We start from the raw sequence: 20,900 nt of genomic DNA, 5'->3' as shown, positions 1-20,900 counted from the left end.
CCATCATATGGATCCGTTCTCCATCCCCTCATTACTCTCAATTTCATAATGATGCAATTTGCATACTTTGTGGGCGTAGAATGTGTAGCAAGCCTAGTAATAGAACTCAACGTTTCCAAACTTGTAATGGGCAATTGAAAAACTAATCGCTTTTTAATTTCCTGAACAAGGGAGAACTGTGTTTTCCTAATCCAAACGCAACCATAAAAGAAAAGGACTCCCGATTCCCAAACCCAAGTCAGACAGACGACAACCTGTCCCATTCATGCAAATCTTCCAAAACTTGTGCTGCAATTGCCATGGCAAGAACCACCCTATATTTACTGCAGGTTTTTCGGGGCGTAGTCAGAACCCTCAAATATCTGGAATTTCCTTGATTTTGAATTCCTACTAGTAGCAGCATCACCAGAATACCAAAAGCTCTTGGATGTTCATCAGCATCAAAGGGCATTCCTGGATACCATCCTTTTGAAACACTTCATAGTATGCTTAGTTTGAAGGAAAAGGTGCATCCCTAAGAATCCTTTTCCCCATGACGTCCTTATATTGTAAATTTTTTTTTTTGGGGACAAGTGGGTGCATAAAAAAGACGCCTTTATCATCCCATTATTCTGGAAAAAAAAACAACCTGTCAAAAACAATAGCAAGAAACTCACCCACGTTTGAGCTTCTATTATTGTGATCTGAAAAAAAAAATTGTTTCTGTAATTGTGGCCATCATCCAATCCCACCACAAACCATCACATGACCACGTGACACATCATGACCAATTTTCAGGACAAGGGCACTCTTGCCGGTGAGAAGTAAAGGCCCGTTGGTGTCCTTTCCGATCAAACAGTTCACTTCATCAATGCAATGCAACTCAGAATCTGACTAGATTACTCTAGGTTTCGGCCTTCTTAGTGAGAGAATTATTTTGAAATAGTGTCGAAGGAGCAGTGGGCCTGTGACTCCAAAACAGCAGCGCCTCTCTCTCTCTACTACTACCACCACCACCACCACCACCACCAATGTGCCGGAAAACCAGTTTTCTGGCGAGCTAGCATCGGAAAAAGTTAGGGGAGTGAAGAAGGAGGCAAGCCTCATTCTGGTATGTTTGTGGCCACCAGAGCCATGTCTTTATTCAACACCACGTTCCTTGACACGCAACTCTACAAGCCCACCTCCATATTTGGGCTCCACCTCTGGCTTGCCATCACCGTCTGCGTGGGCATCTCCATCTGCCTCATCCTCTTGGTCCTCGCGCTTTGCGTTATTTTCTGGAGGTGCTCCGCCACCACCACCACCACCAAAGCCCACCGCCATCCCGAGGCAGCCACCCCCGTCGTCTCCAGAGAGATCCATGAGGTCAAGCTCCGCCAGCAGACCTCGCTCGAGAAGTCGGCGGTACATGTTGCCGAGGCCGAGCACGCTTTTCAGGGGCTCTACGAGCCGAGGAAGGAGATCCAGATCGATATCGGGAGGGACCATAGGATTGTCTTCTCCGACCGGCCGTCCTCGCACACGAGCGGCGGCGAGAGCCGGTCAGCCGATTCGGTGTCGATCGCCGCCGCCCCGGAGGTGTCGCACTTGGGTTGGGGGCATTGGTACACTCTCAGGGAGCTCGAGGTGGCCACCGATGGGTTCGCAGACGAGAATGTGATCGGGGAGGGCGGATACGGGATCGTCTACAGAGGGGTTCTCCGCGATAATTCTATTGTTGCAGTCAAGAACCTGCTCAATAACAGGTGACCCACTCGCTCAAGAAATGGGGAAATTGAGAGACGAGGGCTCTGTTTTTTCTGGTCATTCGATGGTTGTGAAATTCATTTTCTTTTTAGCCATTTGTTGTTCTGTATATATGTTCTCGAATTGGTTATGTTTTCCAATTTTGTTTTTCGTTTTCTGCCACTTTGTTGATACTTTGGTGGTGTTTTTTAATTAAGCTCGTTCGATTCTTTTCTTTTCCTTTTTTCCCTTGGCTTTACTTTTCCTTTCTTTGGTTGATTTTTTTTTCTGTCTGTCATTCCATAACGAATTCGAGTAATAGGGCTTTACATTTTTTGGGGAGCTATATTTTCTGGGGCTGATCATATTTTGATTGCCTTGCATTACTTAGGAAGTTTCCACGTAATCATGTTTGAATTTTAAGTGATGAATTAATAGGGGCCAGGCTGAGAGGGAGTTCAAGGTGGAGGTGGAGGCAATTGGACGTGTTAGACACAAGAACTTGGTGAGGTTGCTTGGATACTGTGTCGAGGGTGCACACAGGTATTGTGCTCTGTATGACATTCGTTTTACGTAATCGACGTGTTCAATATAAGTTATTCATCTAAATACAATTTCTGATCGTATGACTACTTAACATTCTTTTCTCTGTGTCTGATTCTTCCAAGCTTTTATATATTTTTATAATGTTTGTGTAATCTGAATTCTTTATTGTATGCTTGATTAGGATGCTTGTTTATGAGTGTGTGGACAATGGTAATCTTGATCAGTGGCTTCATGGGGATATAGGGCCGGTTAGTCCTCTTACATGGGACATTAGGATGAACATCATCCTTGGAACAGCAAAGGGGTATGGTAATAAGTAATTGACTCCATTAATGTTGGTGATATGGAACATCATGTAGCTTTGAATGAGATCATAAGAATTATGCGGATTAATACTGAAACTGTGTTCTAAAACAGATTAGCATATCTTCACGAGGGTCTAGAACCAAAGGTTGTGCACCGAGATATCAAAGCTAGCAACTTATTGCTTGATCAGCAATGGCATCCAAAGGTCTCAGATTTTGGACTTGCAAAGCTCCTGGGTTCAGAGAGGAGCTATGTGACAACTCGTGTTATGGGGACATTTGGGTTAGTTTTATAAGCCCCTAAATACTTTCCGATCCATCTTTTATGGTCATCTGTTCATCATGTTTTTTTCTGTTTCCTATTGTTTAATGTAGCTATGTAGCACCCGAGTATGCTAGTACAGGGATGCTGAACGAGAGAAGTGATGTCTATAGCTTTGGGGTGCTCATAATGGAAATAATATCTGGAAGATGTCCTGTTGATTACAGTAGACCACCTGGAGAGGTATGTGGTTGTTGTTAACCATCCCAACCCGGTTTTGTCAATTAGTAACTGCCTGCTGAAACTATGCTCAATGTAAATGAATCGCTTCAGGTGAATCTGGTGGAGTGGCTGAAAACTATGGTTGGGAATAAGAACTTAGAGCAAGTGTTGGATCCTAAGATGCCTGACAAGCCTTCTTCAAAAGCATTAAAGAGGGCTTTGTTGGTGGCCCTCCGATGTGTCGACCCAGATGCTCAGAAACGGCTTAAAATGGGACATGTAATCCACATGCTCGAAGTGGATGACTTTCATCTTCGTGATGTATGATGCCATATCTTTAGATGTAGTGTAAGGTTGAGTGATATTTATCCTGTAAAAAGCGTTTAACTATTGATTTTTTCTTCACTGACAGGATCGAAGAATTGGTCGAGGTGTATCTCATTCACATCGTTCTCATGAACACGAAAATGGGACTGCAATATCAACAAGCAAGCAGCCTATTGAAACTGAAACTGGTCAGACACATGAATGGGAAAGAGGCAGCTAACAATCATGGCACTAAAACAAGATGGAGATAGTATGGAGCATGTGATTTCTTGGGTATGTGGGATTCTGGAATTCTATATGTTCTAAAGGGCCATTGTCGAAGTGTATGGTCAATTCAAGAAGATGATTAGCTTCTGCATTCAGAAGCGGGTATTTTGGCATACTGCATCTAATTTGTATCACAATGTTAAAAGAATCGCAATGAATTTTTGTGTCATTGTATCATAGAGAAGGTATGGACAAGTCACAATAAGCAGTATAAGTTATAGATCATAAATGGAAATCTGTACTTCTCATATCTTCTGGGTAATATTGATCTTTCCATGTCTGCTCAAATTTTTCTGGATTTGAAGAGTTTCCCCTTCTCTTAATCAGGCAATCACATTTTGTACAGCCGTGCTGATTCTGTAGTTTATCTGCGTAAGATCTTGGCTGACCCCCATCACATTGATGGGGCTTTACTCAGAATTATTAGGATTCTAACTTTGCATTTCTGGGGCATTTTACATATCAAATTTCATCGCATCTTTTCATGAACCGTTAATATAAACCAACTTAGTGGAAATTCAGTTAGTACCAATGCAGTATACAGTATCTTTTTGTGAAGTATCAGTACAGTTATGCGGTCTATCCTTTTGTTTTTTCTTGTGTTCGAGTGAACCATGTTCAATTCTACTTTTTCTATTAGAAGCACTAGTTACAGCCAACTTGTAATTTCATATCCAGGGGACCGCATGCAGCTGCATCAGTTTCTTGTGACACTTGCAATCAGCACTCCTTATTGCGTTCCAGATAGAACGAAGTTGGCTGAGGTCTGTTCTGTTTGAATCAAATCAAACTCCCAAATATATATCTAACCGAAGTTCTTGATCATGAAGTCCATTCGGCTTTACTGATGTCCAGTCTGAGATGAACCAAACGCTGTGACCCATCTTGTTATTCAACGATATTCATCTTTGATAGGCATTAATAAGAACAGATGATCACCATTCTCTAGTCAAGTTTATATCATAAACACAACTCAGTGCTTAAATAGTCCTACTGAGAACAATGTTCGGAAGTATCTGGATGTTCACAAGGCCATGCAATGGAAAACCCAGTTCCATATCTTTGCTGTATCCTTGTTGAATGAATCGATTGACCTTTCTCTTCCAATTTATTGGGTGGTACCTGACAATTGTCCACATGTATTGTTTTTTCAATATTTGAGGTCTTCAATCAGATGCTGTTCTCTGTCATTGATAAGAACACCAAGCTTTTAATTAGAAATTCACATGGTCAAACGGTCCGGTGAGGTATGGTGGTCTCAGATTCTGTCTCCACCTCCCTAGTACATGTTACCAAGTAAATAAACTATGAAACTGAGGTTTTCAGGTCAATTAAGAAGGATGGAGTAGTGGAGAGGTCATGGTGGTACCCATTGTTGTGCCAAACTCCACATGGAGGTCTGACACACACAAGACAAAGGGGGTCCTCTTTTTCCAGGCTGGAATTGTTGGCTGGGAGAAAAAGAGTCACGGTTTGGAGCTTTTCCTCAAGGTCTAGGCAGCTAGGCCTGATAGTTACAACTTGTGTCTCATTTGGTAGGCAGATATAAAGAAACACTTTTCTTCTAGTTGGTGTTAAATGGAAGCGATAGAGCTGCGAAATCAGGGTACTCTCTGTTTTGTCTAAGCACTGGCTCTGACAAGGTTGGTTGGGCCTCCATGGCTGAGCTGGGTCTTCCGTTTTCGTTATGCTGCTGCATTTCAGAGGCACTGAAATTTGGTGGCTAATCTTATATCTGTCGTCCACTTTGAAAATCGATGATGGAGATCGAAAATGATCGTGTTTCAATCACCATTGTCAGTTTTGGCGATGGACTGCAGACACGTGGTGAGAGCCACAAGCATGGTTCTGTTATTGAACAGCTGGTAGTGTTTTGTTTAGGCCTGGCCATGTCCTGGTGGTGCTGATCCCAGAGGTTACTATCATGGTGGTTGTATAATTTGTGGAATTGAAATCTATTTATTTACTTATTTGTTTGTTTATTTTTCTTGTAGTCCTTTAGAAGTTCTTTCGTTTTTTTTTTTAGCCAAAATCATCATAGTGATGCCACCTTCGGGTCCCATTCACATTAAAATTGCCTACAAGATACGGCAGTGTTTTGCCAAGAAAGGCTAAGAAAAAGAAGCACCTATTGAAACTCAAAAGTAAAGTTGCAATCTGGAAGGGAGCTCTTATTCCCTTGCAAAAGCTAATCAAAGTATCTTGTTTTAATTGTTTTCTTTTATTTATAATGGATGTGGGCCTCATCTTGGAACCCAGACAAGTGCATATCAAAGATTGCTGATTTAGCTCAAGATCCTGTTAATATAATCAGCAAAGGAAGCATGAAGATCATATGTGACAAAATTGCTTTTGTCTATCTTTTCGTTGAGAAAGTTTACTTAAACACAGCTTTTATATAGAACTTGAGAACCAACTGTCATCCCTAAATTATTGGAATTATGGTTTTTAATCCTGTGTGGGACATGTTGAGTAGACATTAACAAGTTTGTCAAATCTTTTCTTTTTAGATACATAATGGCCATAAATGGCAGCAAACCCCCAAAATCTGATGGGGATTTCTTTTTTTTTTATAATTCCAGGAAAAAACCCCATCACCCACTACACATTGGCTGGCTTTGAGTTGTTTAAACACTTGAGGTCTTGCTCACCGAAAAGTACACCCAGACCTTGTGGCAAGAGACACTACTCATGGGTTTCAAACTTGTGATGTCCTGTTATATGTTTTAAAAGCAAACCATTTTCCATGATTTGCAATAGCAAAAATAAGACTGCCTTACGTCTAGAAGGGCTCCTGCTCATATGGTAGGAGAAACTTCTGAAGGTCATTAAGTTGACGGGATGTCACAAGTTCGAAATCCATGGGTAGTGTCTCTTACAGTGTGGACGAAAATGACTGTAATCTCTCTGGTGGGGGTCTTACTAACCAGAGGCCTCCCAATTTGCGGTCGGTGAAGGGTTTTTCCTTGGATTATCCAACCAAAAAAAAATGCCATGTCAAATCATGAAAAATGACAGAAAAAACCTGTCGCCACCAAGTGTTACGAAGTTATATAACCTAATGAAGTTATTGAATAAAAAATGAAGCTAATTAATGGCAGACATCTCTCTCTCTCCCTCTCATGAAATGAATGAAGTCCCACAACTTTCAATTGACACGTTTAGCGGTGCGGTAATCTCAGTGCAGATGAGGTTAATCTGTCAGAGGTCACCCTGATGCCGTTTATTCATGTAATAAATGGCATCCAAAATAACATGGTTGATCAGCATCTCTTAAATGGGTCACGTTTTCTTTGAGAACTATTGAGACCCTATATGAACTGCATCTAGAGTTTGAAAAATGAATGGCTCAAAACATAGTCCAGCCGTGGTATTTTTTATGTCATTCATCGCATGAATGAACGGCATCTGAGTGACCTCTGTCAGAGATCGCTTTTAATCTTATACTCACTAATCTTCAAAGAATCCACACCTGTTAATTTTTAAACACATTTCCTATTGCATGAGTGCAGCACAACCATATCTTGACTTTAAACTTTTAATCAGTCACAACGCCTATACAAAGGGTTCTACTTTTGGTGCAGCCGATATAGTACCCTACTTTGGTATTTCTTTCAAACAATTAAAAGTTATTTCCTTGTTTGGAGTGCTCTCTCTCTCTCTCTCTCTCTCTATATATATATATATATATATATATATATATATATATATATATATAATGATCGAATTGTTCTTATAAAATAATATGTTATCATAAAAACACACAAATATGCCAAAATTCACCATTTTACCATTCACTACATATTTGTGCAGACCTTGACATTCACACACATGTTGTGAACCTCCCAATATGGTTAAAATGACTGAAAAGATTCTCAACATATATGTGCATACTCCTTGATGTTCGAACAAATATGTTGTGAACCTCTGAATATTGCTAAAATCATCGAAGAGATTTACAAAATATTTGTGTAGACCTCATGATGTTTGCACGGATATGCTACGAACCTTCGAATATAGTTAAAATCACAAAGAGATTTGCAACATATTTGTTCTGACTTCCTGACATTCACATAGATAAGTTGTGAACCTTCGAATATAAGTAAAATCACCGAGAAGATTAACAACATTTATATGACATCTAAAAAACAACTATTTGAGTGAATGTGGTTAAAATTAACTATATTTAGAGGTTCACAACATATTTATGTGAATGCTAGGAAGCTTGTGCAAATATATTCGGAGGCTCGCAACATATTTGTGTGAACGTTAAGAGGTCCGTGCAAATATGTTGTGAATCCCTTCAGTGATTTTAACCATATTTGAAGGTTCACAATATATTTGTGAGAACATCAAGAGGACCGTATAAATATGTTATGAAGGGTAAAATGGTCTTAAATAAGTCAAGAATCAATGATTTTATATATGCTGAGAATTTTGACATGTTAGTTTTTGCGACAATACCCTATTTTACAAGGACAATACAATCATTATATGTATAGCTCTTACCAGAGTAAAGTGTGGCAAAGTAGAAATTCAAGATAATTTTAGCACACCTTAATCACTCTAAAAAATCAACAAGGACAAAAGTCACTGGTGTAAAAGGTAAATGACAGTACAATGATCATGTTTTTCGATTCAACACCATCCAGTAGGAACGGGCTCATCTGAAAAATTCAAATTCCTAATTGTGGAAACAAAAAGGAATGTTGGCACCAGGCTCTGTGGAACAACGTCGATACAATGGAATTACTTGTCCAACGCCCGACACCTGCATGACTGTATGGTAAGCATACACAAAATGCGACCACGGGAGCTCAAACTCTGTAAGTTGCTCCGTCTTGCTCATTGTTTAGATACTAACAATTGGATGCATTAATCTGCTTTCTTGTCAGGGGCATCCAGAGCTGCTAGCCTCTCAACTAGAGGAGGATGAGAATAATGGTAGGCAGAATACCACGGATCTGTGTTCATAGCTGACAGGTTTTCCTCCTAAATGATGCATTATCTTACATTAGCCTCAATTCAAAAAGCAGATAAAATAATGGGGCAGACATACGCACCTGCAGTTTCACTAGCCCTGCTCGCAGTGGGGAACCAAAACCAAGCTTCTTTGCAAAAGCATCAGCCTAAAGATTGTGGTCCAAGCAGTTTAGACTACATAGTCAAGTGCACTTTTAACTGTGAAGATATAAAAGTCAATGTAGTTTACCTGAAACTCAAAGGCACGACTAACGAGGTTAAGAACCAAGCTTACAAGATGTTGAAGGGGTATCACTGTATGCTGCAAACAACAATCCATTGTAAGAAAGGGTGGCAGGATTTTTCCTAGAATGAGGCAAACCCAATTCTTTTCAATAAAAAACCAAAAGCTTCTTCTGTGAATGAATAAAGACACTGCCAAGTTTTGCCAAAGTGGAACATTTTCATAAGAATGGCAACTGCTTACACTTGGTCGATACAAGGAGATCAAATAATTGACGTGCCATGTCACTGAAAGCTTTCATAAGTGATGCTCTTAAGGAATAAGAACAACCGAACAATAACACAAATAAAGAAAGTCAAACAGTGGAAATATGCAAGGCCAGTGCAAATGAAATACGCAGCTTGGACAAGGTAAGTTTGAAATTCAAACCATGACCAACCGATCAGGTGGATGAACCCATGCAGGTCATTACTCTGTACCAGATACCCAAACTCTAAAAACATATGGCTTTGAAGTCTGGTCAAATCCATGGAGACGTGTGCTGACAGCTCTTGCAAAACAAGTAGAGACCCATTTGTTTCTCTTAGAGAGCACGCGGAGTAATCTCAGAAATTATGCATTTTAATATGCACTTGAACCTCAACTTAATATGCATGTTTCTGTGCACTAGCAGGTACAAATCAAATCTGTCATAACATGAGTGTGTATGTGCAGCAATATACAACCAGGTATATATATATATATATATATATATATATATATATATATATATATATATATATATTCCTATACTGGTCATGAACTAAACTATAATCGGATTAACAATATAAAACCAGTGTAACCGTTGTGTGTGCAGTAATGGGTGAAACGATATGTGCAGTATCTATGTAACCACCCTAACGCGAGTGTGTGCTACAACACTACATCCTGATCATATGTTAAGTCTGGACCCCAAATAAATTTACTCTGGCTTTCATATAAGGTGCATCTATTATGCTCTTCTCAATTACAACAGAGGCATATCCCCTTACAAAGGATAACACACCATGCTGTATATTACTGCCTCATATGAACCGGACACATTTGCAATTGAAAATGCAGCGGAAACATAACTTGTCAATTTGGATACAAACTGGACACATTCCTTCCATGCACCCTGTTACTGTATACCTTAACGGACTTAAAAAATCTATTTGTATTCAGATGCCGTAATGTGTTTATCATTCTAAGTACAAAAAAAATCACAGCACCCAATGCTTATTGTAATATAAAAAAAAAAAAATTGGTTTGGGCCGGATCCGGATCCGACCCGGACCCGACCCGGGCCACCGCCCCTCGCTGTCATTAAAAGACAGTGAGGCAGGCGGGAGGAGGGTTACGAAACCCCCCTCACCGCCACTCGCTCTCTGTCTCTCCGTTTCCCTCTCTCGCTCGTCCACGGTCACCGACGCCGGCGACCCCCGACAGCCGCCGCCACCGACATCGGCGACCCCCCCCCTTTTCCTTCCGGCGAGCTCCTCTTCGGCGAGTTCCTCCGAAAACCCCCTGGTACGCCATCGCTTCTTCTTTCTCCCTCTTTTCCCTCTCCGTCTCTTCTCTCTCTCTCCCTCATTTCTCTGTGTGGCCACGGGAGGGGTCAAACCCCCTCCCTTTGCCCCCTTTTAGCAGGGGAGGGGCACGACACCCCTCTCTGCTCTCCGTTTCGGTAGGGGAGGGGCCGAGCCCCTCCTCCCTGTTTTTTTTTGTTACGGCAGGGGAGGGGCCGAGCCCCTCCTCCTTGCCCCTTTTTATTGTACCAGCAGGGGCCATCGGCCCCTGCCTTTTTATTATGCCAGCAGGGGCCATCGGCCCCTGCCTTTTTATTATGCCAGCAGGGGCCGATGGCCCTTGCCTTTTGTTATGCCAGCAGGGGCCATCGGCCCCTGCCTTTTGTTTGTGCCAGCAGGGGCCCATGGCCCTTGCCTTTTTAGTTTGTCAACAGGGGCCATCGGCCCCTGCCTTTTTATTATGCCAGCAGGGGCCGATGGCCCTTGCCTTTTGTTATGCCAGCAGGGGCCGATGGCCCCTGCCTTTTTATTGCCAGCAGGGGCCGATGGCCCCCTGCCCTTTGTGCGCAAGCCGATACCCTTGGCCGACAAGCCCGGGGAATCTTTGGAAGCTATATCGTGATGGGGACAGATCATTACAATTGTTGGTCTCCAACGAGGAATTCCTAGTAGCGTGAGTCATCTGTTCGCATTTGACTACACCCCTCTTTTGGCAGCTAGAGTCTTTTGATCCTGCCCCATCTTCTTTTCGAGTCAATTGGGACGGTTGGCCCCAACCCTATGTATCGGAAAAGTCGAGTCTTTGCCTTGCTTTTGCTTTTGTCAGAGTTTGCTTGTTAATATCGCATATTTGCAGCTACGACGGATCCCACTCGCGCTCCGCGACCCGAGCCGTCAATCGTGTACGTCCGCAGACGTCAGCAAGCTCGTAACCCTCCAAGGTAGGGGAAAATTGCACGGAAGACTTGGATATTTGAATTAAGTTCAATTGAACTAAAAGCGACCATTGAATATATATATATATATATGTATATATTTATACGAGTATCCACTTCACTCAAGGATGCGGTTTCGCAAATCCTTGCCCTTTACCTTGCCGTCGCGCTCTGCGCCTAGCCTCTTGCTTTTGCATACGTGTTGGTATTGCCTGGCTGTTGCAGATGACGTGCAGGTTCTTGCTCTTTGCGGATGCCTTAAGGGCATCCTCGTGGAGGATGCAAGGAGCATTTACCACTCTCCCTCTTGCGACAAGAGTTTAGTCGGGAGCGAGCGAACTTCTTAGCGGGTGTTCTGTTGAGAAACCCGTATCTCGTCTATCGAGGCCGGTATCGAGTCATGCGAGACATGTAGATACCCCGATAGCAGATGTGATTCGAGATAATCACATGCATCATGTTGGCACAAGGTACTGCTGTTTCAAAAGATAGAGTAAAGTTGATAAACTTTACATCTTTGTGAAACACTCCTGTTGAGGCTTCTATTGAGGAGCTATACCCCCTTTATCGTAGAGTACTTATAGTCGTGCACGACACGTCTAGTACTGCGATGATCGGATGAGACGGTCGTGCGACCTCGAACAACGCTAAATGCAAACTGTTGTAATCACATAAATGGCCTCACATTCGCCTTCACAGGCAAGATGCTCGAGTGGTTTAAAGACCACAGCATAGAATGGGTCGTTAGTTAAGCAACCCCTAACGCACCCGTTCGCTTCTGGTTGTCTGTCAAGGGAGAGGACAGATCGGTACAAAAACTCCAATGGACAGGTTGTTAACAACCACCCCACGGGCAAAGATCCGGCCTCCCCAGTCATTGGAGTTAGGGGAAAGGGGCTACAATAGTTAGCTTAACACTTCTGCAGAAGTTGGATGCATCCGTGGCACTGCTTTTCAGCCTCTGGGGAATCCTCTCTCGGCTAAAGCCGTCCCCTTTGGAGCGGACTCAACTAGCTATTCGGGTTATTGAAAATACATAGAATAATAGACGCTCGAACTAGTCTCAGTTGTTTCTATGTTTTGCCTGCGCGTACCCGCAGGCCAGTAATATCGGAACATAAAGTCTGTTCACTTTGGTTGCTGGGCCGTGAGATTCGTTGCACTACTGACTCGCTTGCACTACTGATTCGCTGCACTACTGATTCGTTGCACTACTGATTCGCTGCACTACTGATTCGTTGCACTACTGATTCGCTGCACTACTGATTCATTGCACTACTGATTCGCTGCACTACTGATTCGTTGCACTACTGACTCGCTTGCACCACCGACTTGTTTGCACTACTGATTCGTTGCACTACTTATTCACTTGCACTACGTATTCGCTTGCACTACTTACGCGTTTGCACTGGTTATCTGCATGCATTGCTTACATGTTTAACTGCATATTTGCTTTAAACTGTGTAACTTACTGAATTAAATTACATAATTCAGATCCTTGTAGTCTCTCTTGTGCGCCTACTAGTTTTTCGTGAAACTAACCCATTCTATGGGTACAGGTGATGATTAGGTACACCACAGGCGATGGCGCGATGGCTAGATGGCTCCAAGACGTTCTTCTTCCTGCTCTTAGCTCGCGTCCTGTTGTTTGGGGTTTTGTAACGGATTTTCCTTGGGAGATCCTAATTTTGTACTATTTGGAGAACTTCTTAAATGAAAGTGGCTTTTCCAAGTGTCCGCAAGTAGCATGTGTTGTGCGTTTTGGTTCTTTTAGCTAACGCGCTCAAAGTTGTCAGCTTGCCTTTCTGAAATTAATAAAAGTATAGTCTTCCGCTGATTTCGTAAATCATCTCTGAGATGAAGAGATTCCTTTTTAGTCTCTTGTCTTTTTTTTTTCTTTTTTTCTTTTTTTCGAAAGGTTTGCAAGCTTGAAATTTTGGGGTGTTACAACTTGGTATCAGAGCTAAGGGAAGCAAGGATTCTTGACCATTGGGCATCCGCATCGCACTGTGAGTATACTTTTCCTCTTGCTTAGTAGGTGCTCAAGGCATTGTTAAGTTAAGTGGCTTGACGTGTTTTGTGTGTATACCAGCATTGTTGGGGTTTCATAAACTACTCATGTTAAACATGAATAGTACTTATGTTTTTGCTTGTTTTGAGTTTCCTAAAATTTCTAATTATGGGTATTCCTTGTTTACTCCAAGGATGGCAAGGAACTCGAACGAAGGGTCTGCTGACGAATGGTCAGATCAGCGGGGATTCGTGATGGATTCCCTGGGTTCCCTGGCAGCGGCTATGCGAGACCAAATTCGTTCCCAAAGGGAACCAGCGCCCGTTCCTGAGCCGATCCCGCATACCGCAGTGACGTATGAGAAATTTCTGAAGCTTGACCCCCCGACCTTCGACGGCAAGCCCGACCCAGATATGACTGATAACTGGGTGAAGGAGGTAGAACGAGTGTACGAGGTCTTGTCAGTACCCGATGACAAGAAGACGCTTTTCGGGACCTTCAGGCTGAAGGGGAATGCCCGCAGTTGGTGGGACATGGCGCGGGGTGTGCAGTTTTCGGGAATTTCGCTCATTCCTTGGGAAGCTTTCAGGAAGGCTTTCTTGGAGAACTACTTCCCACCTCACGCAAGGGAGAAGAAGAAGGTGGAGTTCTTGGAGCTCTGCCAGGGCAATTCGAGTTTGACGGATTACATCGCCAAATTCCAGAGTTTGGAACCCTACTGCCCTAACCTGTTCGCGGATGATCGCGAGCGAGCAGGGAAGTTTGTTCGGGGGCTGAAGGAGGGACTCATGCATCGGGTCCTAACGAGCATGCCCTCGACCTTCTCTGCGGCAGTTGCTGCCGCTACCGTTCTGAGTGAAGCATGGGAGCGCACTAAGAGTGCTCAGGGCAGGAGGCCACCCGCTACGGGTGGTGAGCCGAAGACACCTTCCGGCGACTCAGGCAAACGACCGTTCCTTCCTGTAAAGAGCGAAGGAGGAAGGAAACGATATCCTCCTTCGAAGCGTCAACGGCCACAGGGCAATCCTCCAGCCAGGCAGCAGGCTGGCAGCGTATGCCCCAGATGCCAGCGATCTCACTTTGGGCAGGCGTGCCCGCTCGACACAGGCGGATGCCTGTATTGTGGCAAGATGGGCCACTACGTCCGTGATTGCCGCAAAAAGGCGGCTGATGATTCCAGGCAGACCAGCGGAGCACCTTTGCTCCCTCGACCGCCACTGCCGCAACAGCAGTATCAGTCGCCACCACCACAGACGAGCGGTCAAAAGAGGGCGCCGGGACGTGTCTACTCAGCCAAGGCTGAGCAGTTGACCAAGGGCGACCTAGTGCAAGGTACCCTTTTTGTCGCTAACCAAGCGGCCTTTGTGCTTTTTGATTGTGGTGCCACACACTCTTTTATTTCGGTAAATTTTGCCGAGTGTTTGCACATACCTGTAAAACCCTTGCATAATACTCTTGAAGTGTATAACCCGATTGGGAAAAATACCATTTGTGCGGCCTACGTACCAGAGTTGGACGTAGTCTTAGCAGATCGGCATTTACCGGCTTGTGCTATCCTGCTAGTGATGACAGAATTTGACGTCATCCTAGGCATGGATTGGCTGCACAAGTATCATGCCAAGATTTTCTGCCGAGATAGTAGGATTGTTTTATCTCCACCAGGAATGCCCAAGATGGAATTCAAGATCCTGAAACCCGTTCGGGCGAGCAAGTTGATTTCGTCGTTGAAGGCGCAGAGCTACCTGAGGAAGGGATGCACTGCCTTTTTGGTCAGTGTCATCCAGTCCGGGCCGACGCAAGTCCCGATGGGAGACTTGGAGATTGTCCGAGATTTCCCAGACGTCTTCCCGGAGGAACTGCCAGGCCTTCCTCCACCTCGCGAGGTGCAGTTCAGCATCGAGTTGCTGCCGGGTACTGCGCCAATTTCTAAGGCTCCATATCGGATGGCGCCAGCCGAGCTCGCAGAGCTCAAGAAGCAGTTGCAGGAGTTGATGGATCAGGGATTCATTCGCCCAAGTGTCTCGCCCTGGGGAGCTCCCGTCTTGTTCGTGAAAAAGAAGGACGGATCATTGCGGTTGTGCATCGATTATCGGATGCTTAACCAGGCGACAATAAAGAATAAGTACCCGTTGCCGCGCATCGAGGATCTGTTCGATCAGTTGCAGAGGGCCAGGATCTTCTCAAAGATCGACCTTAGATCTGGGTACCATCAACTCAGAATTAAGGGAGATGATATCTCCAAGACGGCCTTCCGGACCAGGTATGGGCATTACGAATTTACGGTTATGCCCTTTGGACTCACTAACGCTCCTGCAGCGTTCATGGATCTCATGAATAGGGTGTTCAAACCCTTTTTGGACACCTTCGTGATCGTGTTCATCGACGACATCTTGGTGTATTCAGATAGCTGGGAGCAACATCGTGAGCACTTGAGAGTTATTCTCGAAACCTTGCGAAAGGAGCGGTTGTTCGCTAAGTACTCTAAGTGCGAGTTTTGGCTCGAGGAGATCATGTTTTTGGGACATGTCATCTCCAAGGAAGGTGTGTCCGTGGATCCAGCGAAAGTTGAGGCTGTACTCAGTTGGCAGCAACCGAGGAATGTTCGTGACATTCGGAGTTTTCTTGGATTAGCTGGGTATTACCGAAGATTTATCCAGGACTTTTCTAAGATCTCTCTACCCTTGACGCAGCTCCTGAAGAAAGAAGCTAGGTTCGTGTGGGACGACATGTGTGAGAGCAGTTTTCAGAGGTTAAAGGAACGTCTTACGACTGCTCCCATTTTGGCCTTACCTTCGGGTCAAGGCGGCTTCGTGATTTACACAGACGCTTCCGGGACAGGTTTGGGTTGCGTCTTAATGCAGAACGATAGAGTGATCGCCTATGCATCGCGCCAACTTAAAATACATGAGAAGAATTACCCGACTCATGATTTGGAGTTAGCAGCGGTAGTCTTCGCATTGAAGATATGGCGGCACTATTTGTATGGGGAGCGGTTCGAGGCTTTTACAGATCATAAGAGCCTAAAATTTTTGTTCTCGCAGAAGGAGCTGAATATGAGGCAGCGACGTTGGCTGGAATTCCTCAAGGATTACGACTTTACCTTGTCCTACCACCCAGGAAAAGCGAACGTTGTGGCCGACGCTCTGAGCCGCAAGTCTCCCAGCGTTTCCGTAAATTTGTTGTTTGCGGGGTGGAAGCTGGTCGAGGATCTGATATCGTGGGAACCGTTTGTGGTCACTCCAGTTTCGATCAGTCTTTCCAGCATGGTAGCTCAGCCTGAGCTATTGTCAAAGATCTTTGTCAGTCAGAAGATCGATGCGCAGTATGATAAGCTGAAGGCTCTAGCGCAGCAGGCCGATACCCCCTTCCGACTGAGTGAGGAAGGAGGTGTATGGCGTAAGGATCGTCTCTGGGTGCCAGAAGATCCTTTTTTGAGAGATGAGATTCTCACTGAGGCCCACAAGTCCAAGTACACGATCCACCCGGGCGGCACAAAGATGTTCAAAGATTTGCAGCGCAGATATTGGTGGAACGGAATGAAGCGGGACGTAGCCGAGTACGTTTCGAAGTGCTTGACTTGCCAACAGGTTAAGATCGAGCACCAACGACCAGGCGGAGTGGTGCAGCAAATGGAGATTCCACAATGGAAGTGGGAGGACATCACGATGGACTTCATCGTCGGTTTGCCGAGGACGCGGAGGAAACACGATGCGATTTGGGTGATCGTGGATCGACTCACTAAATCGGCGCATTTCCTCCCTATACGGCTCAGTCAGTCACTGGATAGCTTGGCAGACCTCTATGTCAGGGAGATTGTGAGATTGCACGGTGTTCCTGTGTCAATCATCTCCGATCGTGACCCGAGGTTCACCTCCAGGTTTTGGGGGCAGCTGCAGTTGGCCTTGGGCACAAAGCTAAAATTCAGCACTGCCTTCCACCCTACAACTGATGGACAATCTGAACGCACGATTCAGACTTTGGAAGACATGCTGCGAGCGTGCATGTTGGACTGGAGGGGAGAATGGGACTCTCATACTGGGTTGGCAGAATTCGCGTACAATAATAGTTACCATGCCAGTATCGGTATGGCCCCTTACGAAGCCTTGTACGGGAAGCCTTGTCGATCACCCGTTTACTGGGATGAGGTTGGTGAACGGATGCTAGATTCACCTATAGTGCTACAGCACTATACTCAGCAAGTGCAGATGATCAGGGAACGTCTGCGTACCGCGCAAAGTCGGCAGAAGTGTTACGCCGATCGTCGACGTAGAGAGCTCGTGTTCTCAACAGGAGATATGGTTTTTGTTAAGGTATCTCCTACCAAGAGCGTCTTCCGGTTCGGGAAAAAGGGAAAGCTGAGTCCGCGATTCGTCGGACCTTTTGAGATCCTGGATCGGATCGGCGAGGCGGCTTACCGCGTTGCGCTGCCTCCTCAGTACGCTCAGATTCACGTCTTTCACGTATCCATGCTGAGAAGATATGTTCACGACCCATCGCACATCATTCATTATGATGATGTGGATATCCATAAGGACTTGACGTTCGAGGAAAGACCAGTAGCAATCGTTGATCGTCGAGACCAAGTGCTCAGATCGAAGACGATTTCTCTTGTAAAAGTACGTTGGCAACACCATGGAATTAGTGAATGTACATGGGAGCTTGAGTCGGATATCAGGGATAAATACCCCGACTTGTATTTTGACCAATTTATGCTATAGAAATTTCGCGGACGAAATTATTTTAAGGAGGGTAGGATGTAATATCAAAAAAAAAAAAAAAAAAATTGGTTTGGGTTGGATCCGGATCCGACCCGGGCCACCGCCCCTCGCTGTCATTAAAAGACAGCGAGGCAGGCGGGAGGAGGGTTACGAAACCCCCCTCACCGCCACTCGCTCTCTGTCTCTCCGTTTCCCTCTCTCGCTCGTCCACGGTCACCGACGCCGGCGACCCCCGACAGCCGCCGCCACCGACATCGGCGACCCCCCCCCCCCCTTTTCCTTCCGGCGAGCTCCTCTTCGGCGAGTTCCTCCGAAAACCCCCTGGTACGCCATCGCTTCTTCTTTCTCCCTCTTTTCCCTCTCCGTCTCTTCTCTCTCTCTCCCTCATTTCTCTGTGTGGCCACGGGAGGGGTCAAACCCCCTCCCTTTGCCCCCTTTTAGCAGGGGAGGGGCACGACACCCCTCTCTGCTCTCCGTTTCGGTAGGGGAGGGGCCGAGCCCCTCCTCCCTGTTTTTTTTTGTTACGGCAGGGGAGGGGCCGAGCCCCTCCTCCTTGCCCCTTTTTATTGTACCAGCAGGGGCCATCGGCCCCTGCCTTTTTATTATGCCAGCAGGGGCCATCGGCCCCTGCCTTTTTATTATGCCAGCAGGGGCCGATGGCCCTTGCCTTTTGTTATGCCAGCAGGGGCCATCGGCCCCTGCCTTTTGTTTGTGCCAGCAGGGGCCCATGGCCCCTGCCTTTTTAGTTTGTCAGCAGGGGCCATCGGCCCCTGCCTTTTTATTATGCCAGCAGGGGCCGATGGCCCTTGCCTTTTGTTATGCCAGCAGGGGCCGATGGCCCCTGCCTTTTTGTTGCCAGCAGGGGCCGATGGCCCCCTGCCCTTTGTGCGCAAGCCGATACCCTTGGCCGACAAGCCCGGGGAATCTTTGGAAGCTATATCGTGATGGGGACAGATCATTACAATTGTTGGTCTCCAACGAGGAATTCCTAGTAGCGTGAGTCATCTGTTCGCATTTGACTACACCCCTCTTTTGGCAGCTAGAGTCTTTTGATCCTGCCCCATCTTCTTTTCGAGTCAATTGGGACGGTTGGCCCCAACCCTATGTATCGGAAAAGTCGAGTCTTTGCCTTGCTTTTGCTTTTGTCAGAGTTTGCTTGTTAATATCGCATATTTGCAGCTACGACGGATCCCACTCGCGCTCCGCGACCCGAGCCGTCAATCGTGTACGTCCGCAGACGTCAGCAAGCTCGTAACCCTCCAAGGTAGGGGAAAATTGCACGGAAGACTTGGATATTTGAATTAAGTTCAATTGAACTAAAAGCGACCATTGAATATATATATATATATATATATATGTATATATTTATACGAGTATCCACTTCACTCAAGGATGCGGTTTCGCAAATCCTTGCCCTTTACCTTGCCGTCGCGCTCTGCGCCTAGCCTCTTGCTTTTGCATACGTGTTGGTATTGCCTGGCTGTTGCAGATGACGTGCAGGTTCTTGCTCTTTGCGGATGCCTTAAGGGCATCCTCGTGGAGGATGCAAGGAGCATTTACCACTCTCCCTCTTGCGACAAGAGTTTAGTCGGGAGCGAGCGAACTTCTTAGCGGGTGTTCTGTTGAGAAACCCGTATCTCGTCTATCGAGGCCGGTATCGAGTCATGCGAGACATGTAGATACCCCGATAGCAGATGTGATTCGAGATAATCACATGCATCATGTTGGCACAAGGTACTGCTGTTTCAAAAGATAGAGTAAAGTTGATAAACTTTACATCTTTGTGAAACACTCCTGTTGAGGCTTCTATTGAGGAGCTATACCCCCTTTATCGTAGAGTACTTATAGTCGTGCACGACACGTCTAGTACTGCGATGATCGGATGAGACGGTCGTGCGACCTCGAACAACGCTAAATGCAAACTGTTGTAATCACATAAATGGCCTCACATTCGCCTTCACAGGCAAGATGCTCGAGTGGTTTAAAGACCACAGCATAGAATGGGTCGTTAGTTAAGCAACCCCTAACGCACCCGTTCGCTTCTGGTTGTCTGTCAAGGGAGAGGACAGATCGGTACAAAAACTCCAATGGACAGGTTGTTAACAACCACCCCACGGGCAAAGATCCGGCCTCCCCAGTCATTGGAGTTAGGGGAAAGGGGCTACAATAGTTAGCTTAACACTTCTGCAGAAGTTGGATGCATCCGTGGCACTGCTTTTCAGCCTCTGGGGAATCCTCTATCGGCTAAAGCCGTCCCCTTTGGAGCGGACTCAACTAGCTATTCGGGTTATTGAAAATACATAGAATAATAGACGCCCGAACTAGTCTCAGTTGTTTCTATGTTTTGCCTGCGCGTACCCGCAGGCCAGTAATATCGGAACATAAAGTCTGTTCACTTTGGTTGCTGGGCCGTGAGATTCGTTGCACTACTGACTCGCTTGCACTACTGATTCGCTGCACTACTGATTCGTTGCACTACTGATTCGCTGCACTACTGATTCGTTGCACTACTGATTCGCTGTACTACTGATTCGTTGCACTACTGACTCACTTGCACCACCGACTTGTTTGCACTACTGATTCGTTGCACTACTTATTCACTTGCACTACGTATTCGCTTGCACTACTTACGCGTTTGCACTGGTTATCTGCATGCATTGCTTACATGTTTAACTGCATATTTGCTTTAAACTGTGTAACTTACTGAATTAAATTACATAATTCAGATCCTTGTAGTCTCTCTTGTGCGCCTACTAGTTTTTCGTGAAACTAACCCATTCTATGGGTACAGGTGATGATTAGGTACACCACAGGCGATGGCGCGATGGCTAGATGGCTCCAAGACGT

General features: G+C 45.4%; 2 protein-coding genes across 3 annotated transcripts in view; one reads left to right on the top strand and one right to left on the bottom strand.

The window, feature by feature from the left end:
- The first annotated feature begins 981 nt into the window (after nt 1–981).
- On the top strand, nt 982–3,886 carry LOC149835960 (putative serine/threonine-protein kinase At1g01540). The gene is made up of 7 exons (XM_090008879.1): nt 982–1,727; nt 2,146–2,250; nt 2,435–2,557; nt 2,671–2,841; nt 2,934–3,063; nt 3,154–3,363; nt 3,455–3,886. Exons 1-7 carry the CDS (start codon nt 1,093–1,095, stop codon nt 3,587–3,589), a joined length of 1,509 nt encoding a protein of 502 aa, XP_089865005.1. The 5' UTR covers nt 982–1,092; the 3' UTR covers nt 3,590–3,886.
- Nucleotides 3,887–8,104: 4,218 nt separating this feature from the next.
- The window catches only part of LOC149835959 (CAAX prenyl protease 1 homolog), a 93,911-nt gene continuing 81,115 nt past the window's right edge, over nt 8,105–20,900 (bottom strand). For both annotated transcript variants that reach the window (XM_090008877.1, XM_090008878.1), the window contains exons 12-14: nt 8,849–8,920; nt 8,700–8,765; nt 8,105–8,628 (exon numbers count right to left, since the gene is read on the bottom strand). In XM_090008877.1, the coding sequence (XP_089865003.1) occupies nt 8,512–8,628; nt 8,700–8,765; nt 8,849–8,920 (255 nt within the window). In that variant the 3' untranslated portion in view covers nt 8,105–8,511. The remainder of the gene's footprint in view (nt 8,629–8,699; nt 8,766–8,848; nt 8,921–20,900) is intronic.

The sequence above is a fragment of the Nuphar pumila genome, chromosome 6 (genome assembly GCF_984573655.1).
Source record: "Nuphar pumila chromosome 6, dmNupPumi1.hap1.1, whole genome shotgun sequence".
Lineage (NCBI taxonomy): Eukaryota > Viridiplantae > Streptophyta > Magnoliopsida > Nymphaeales > Nymphaeaceae > Nuphar > Nuphar pumila.
This window is presented reverse-complemented; position numbering and strand designations above follow the sequence as displayed.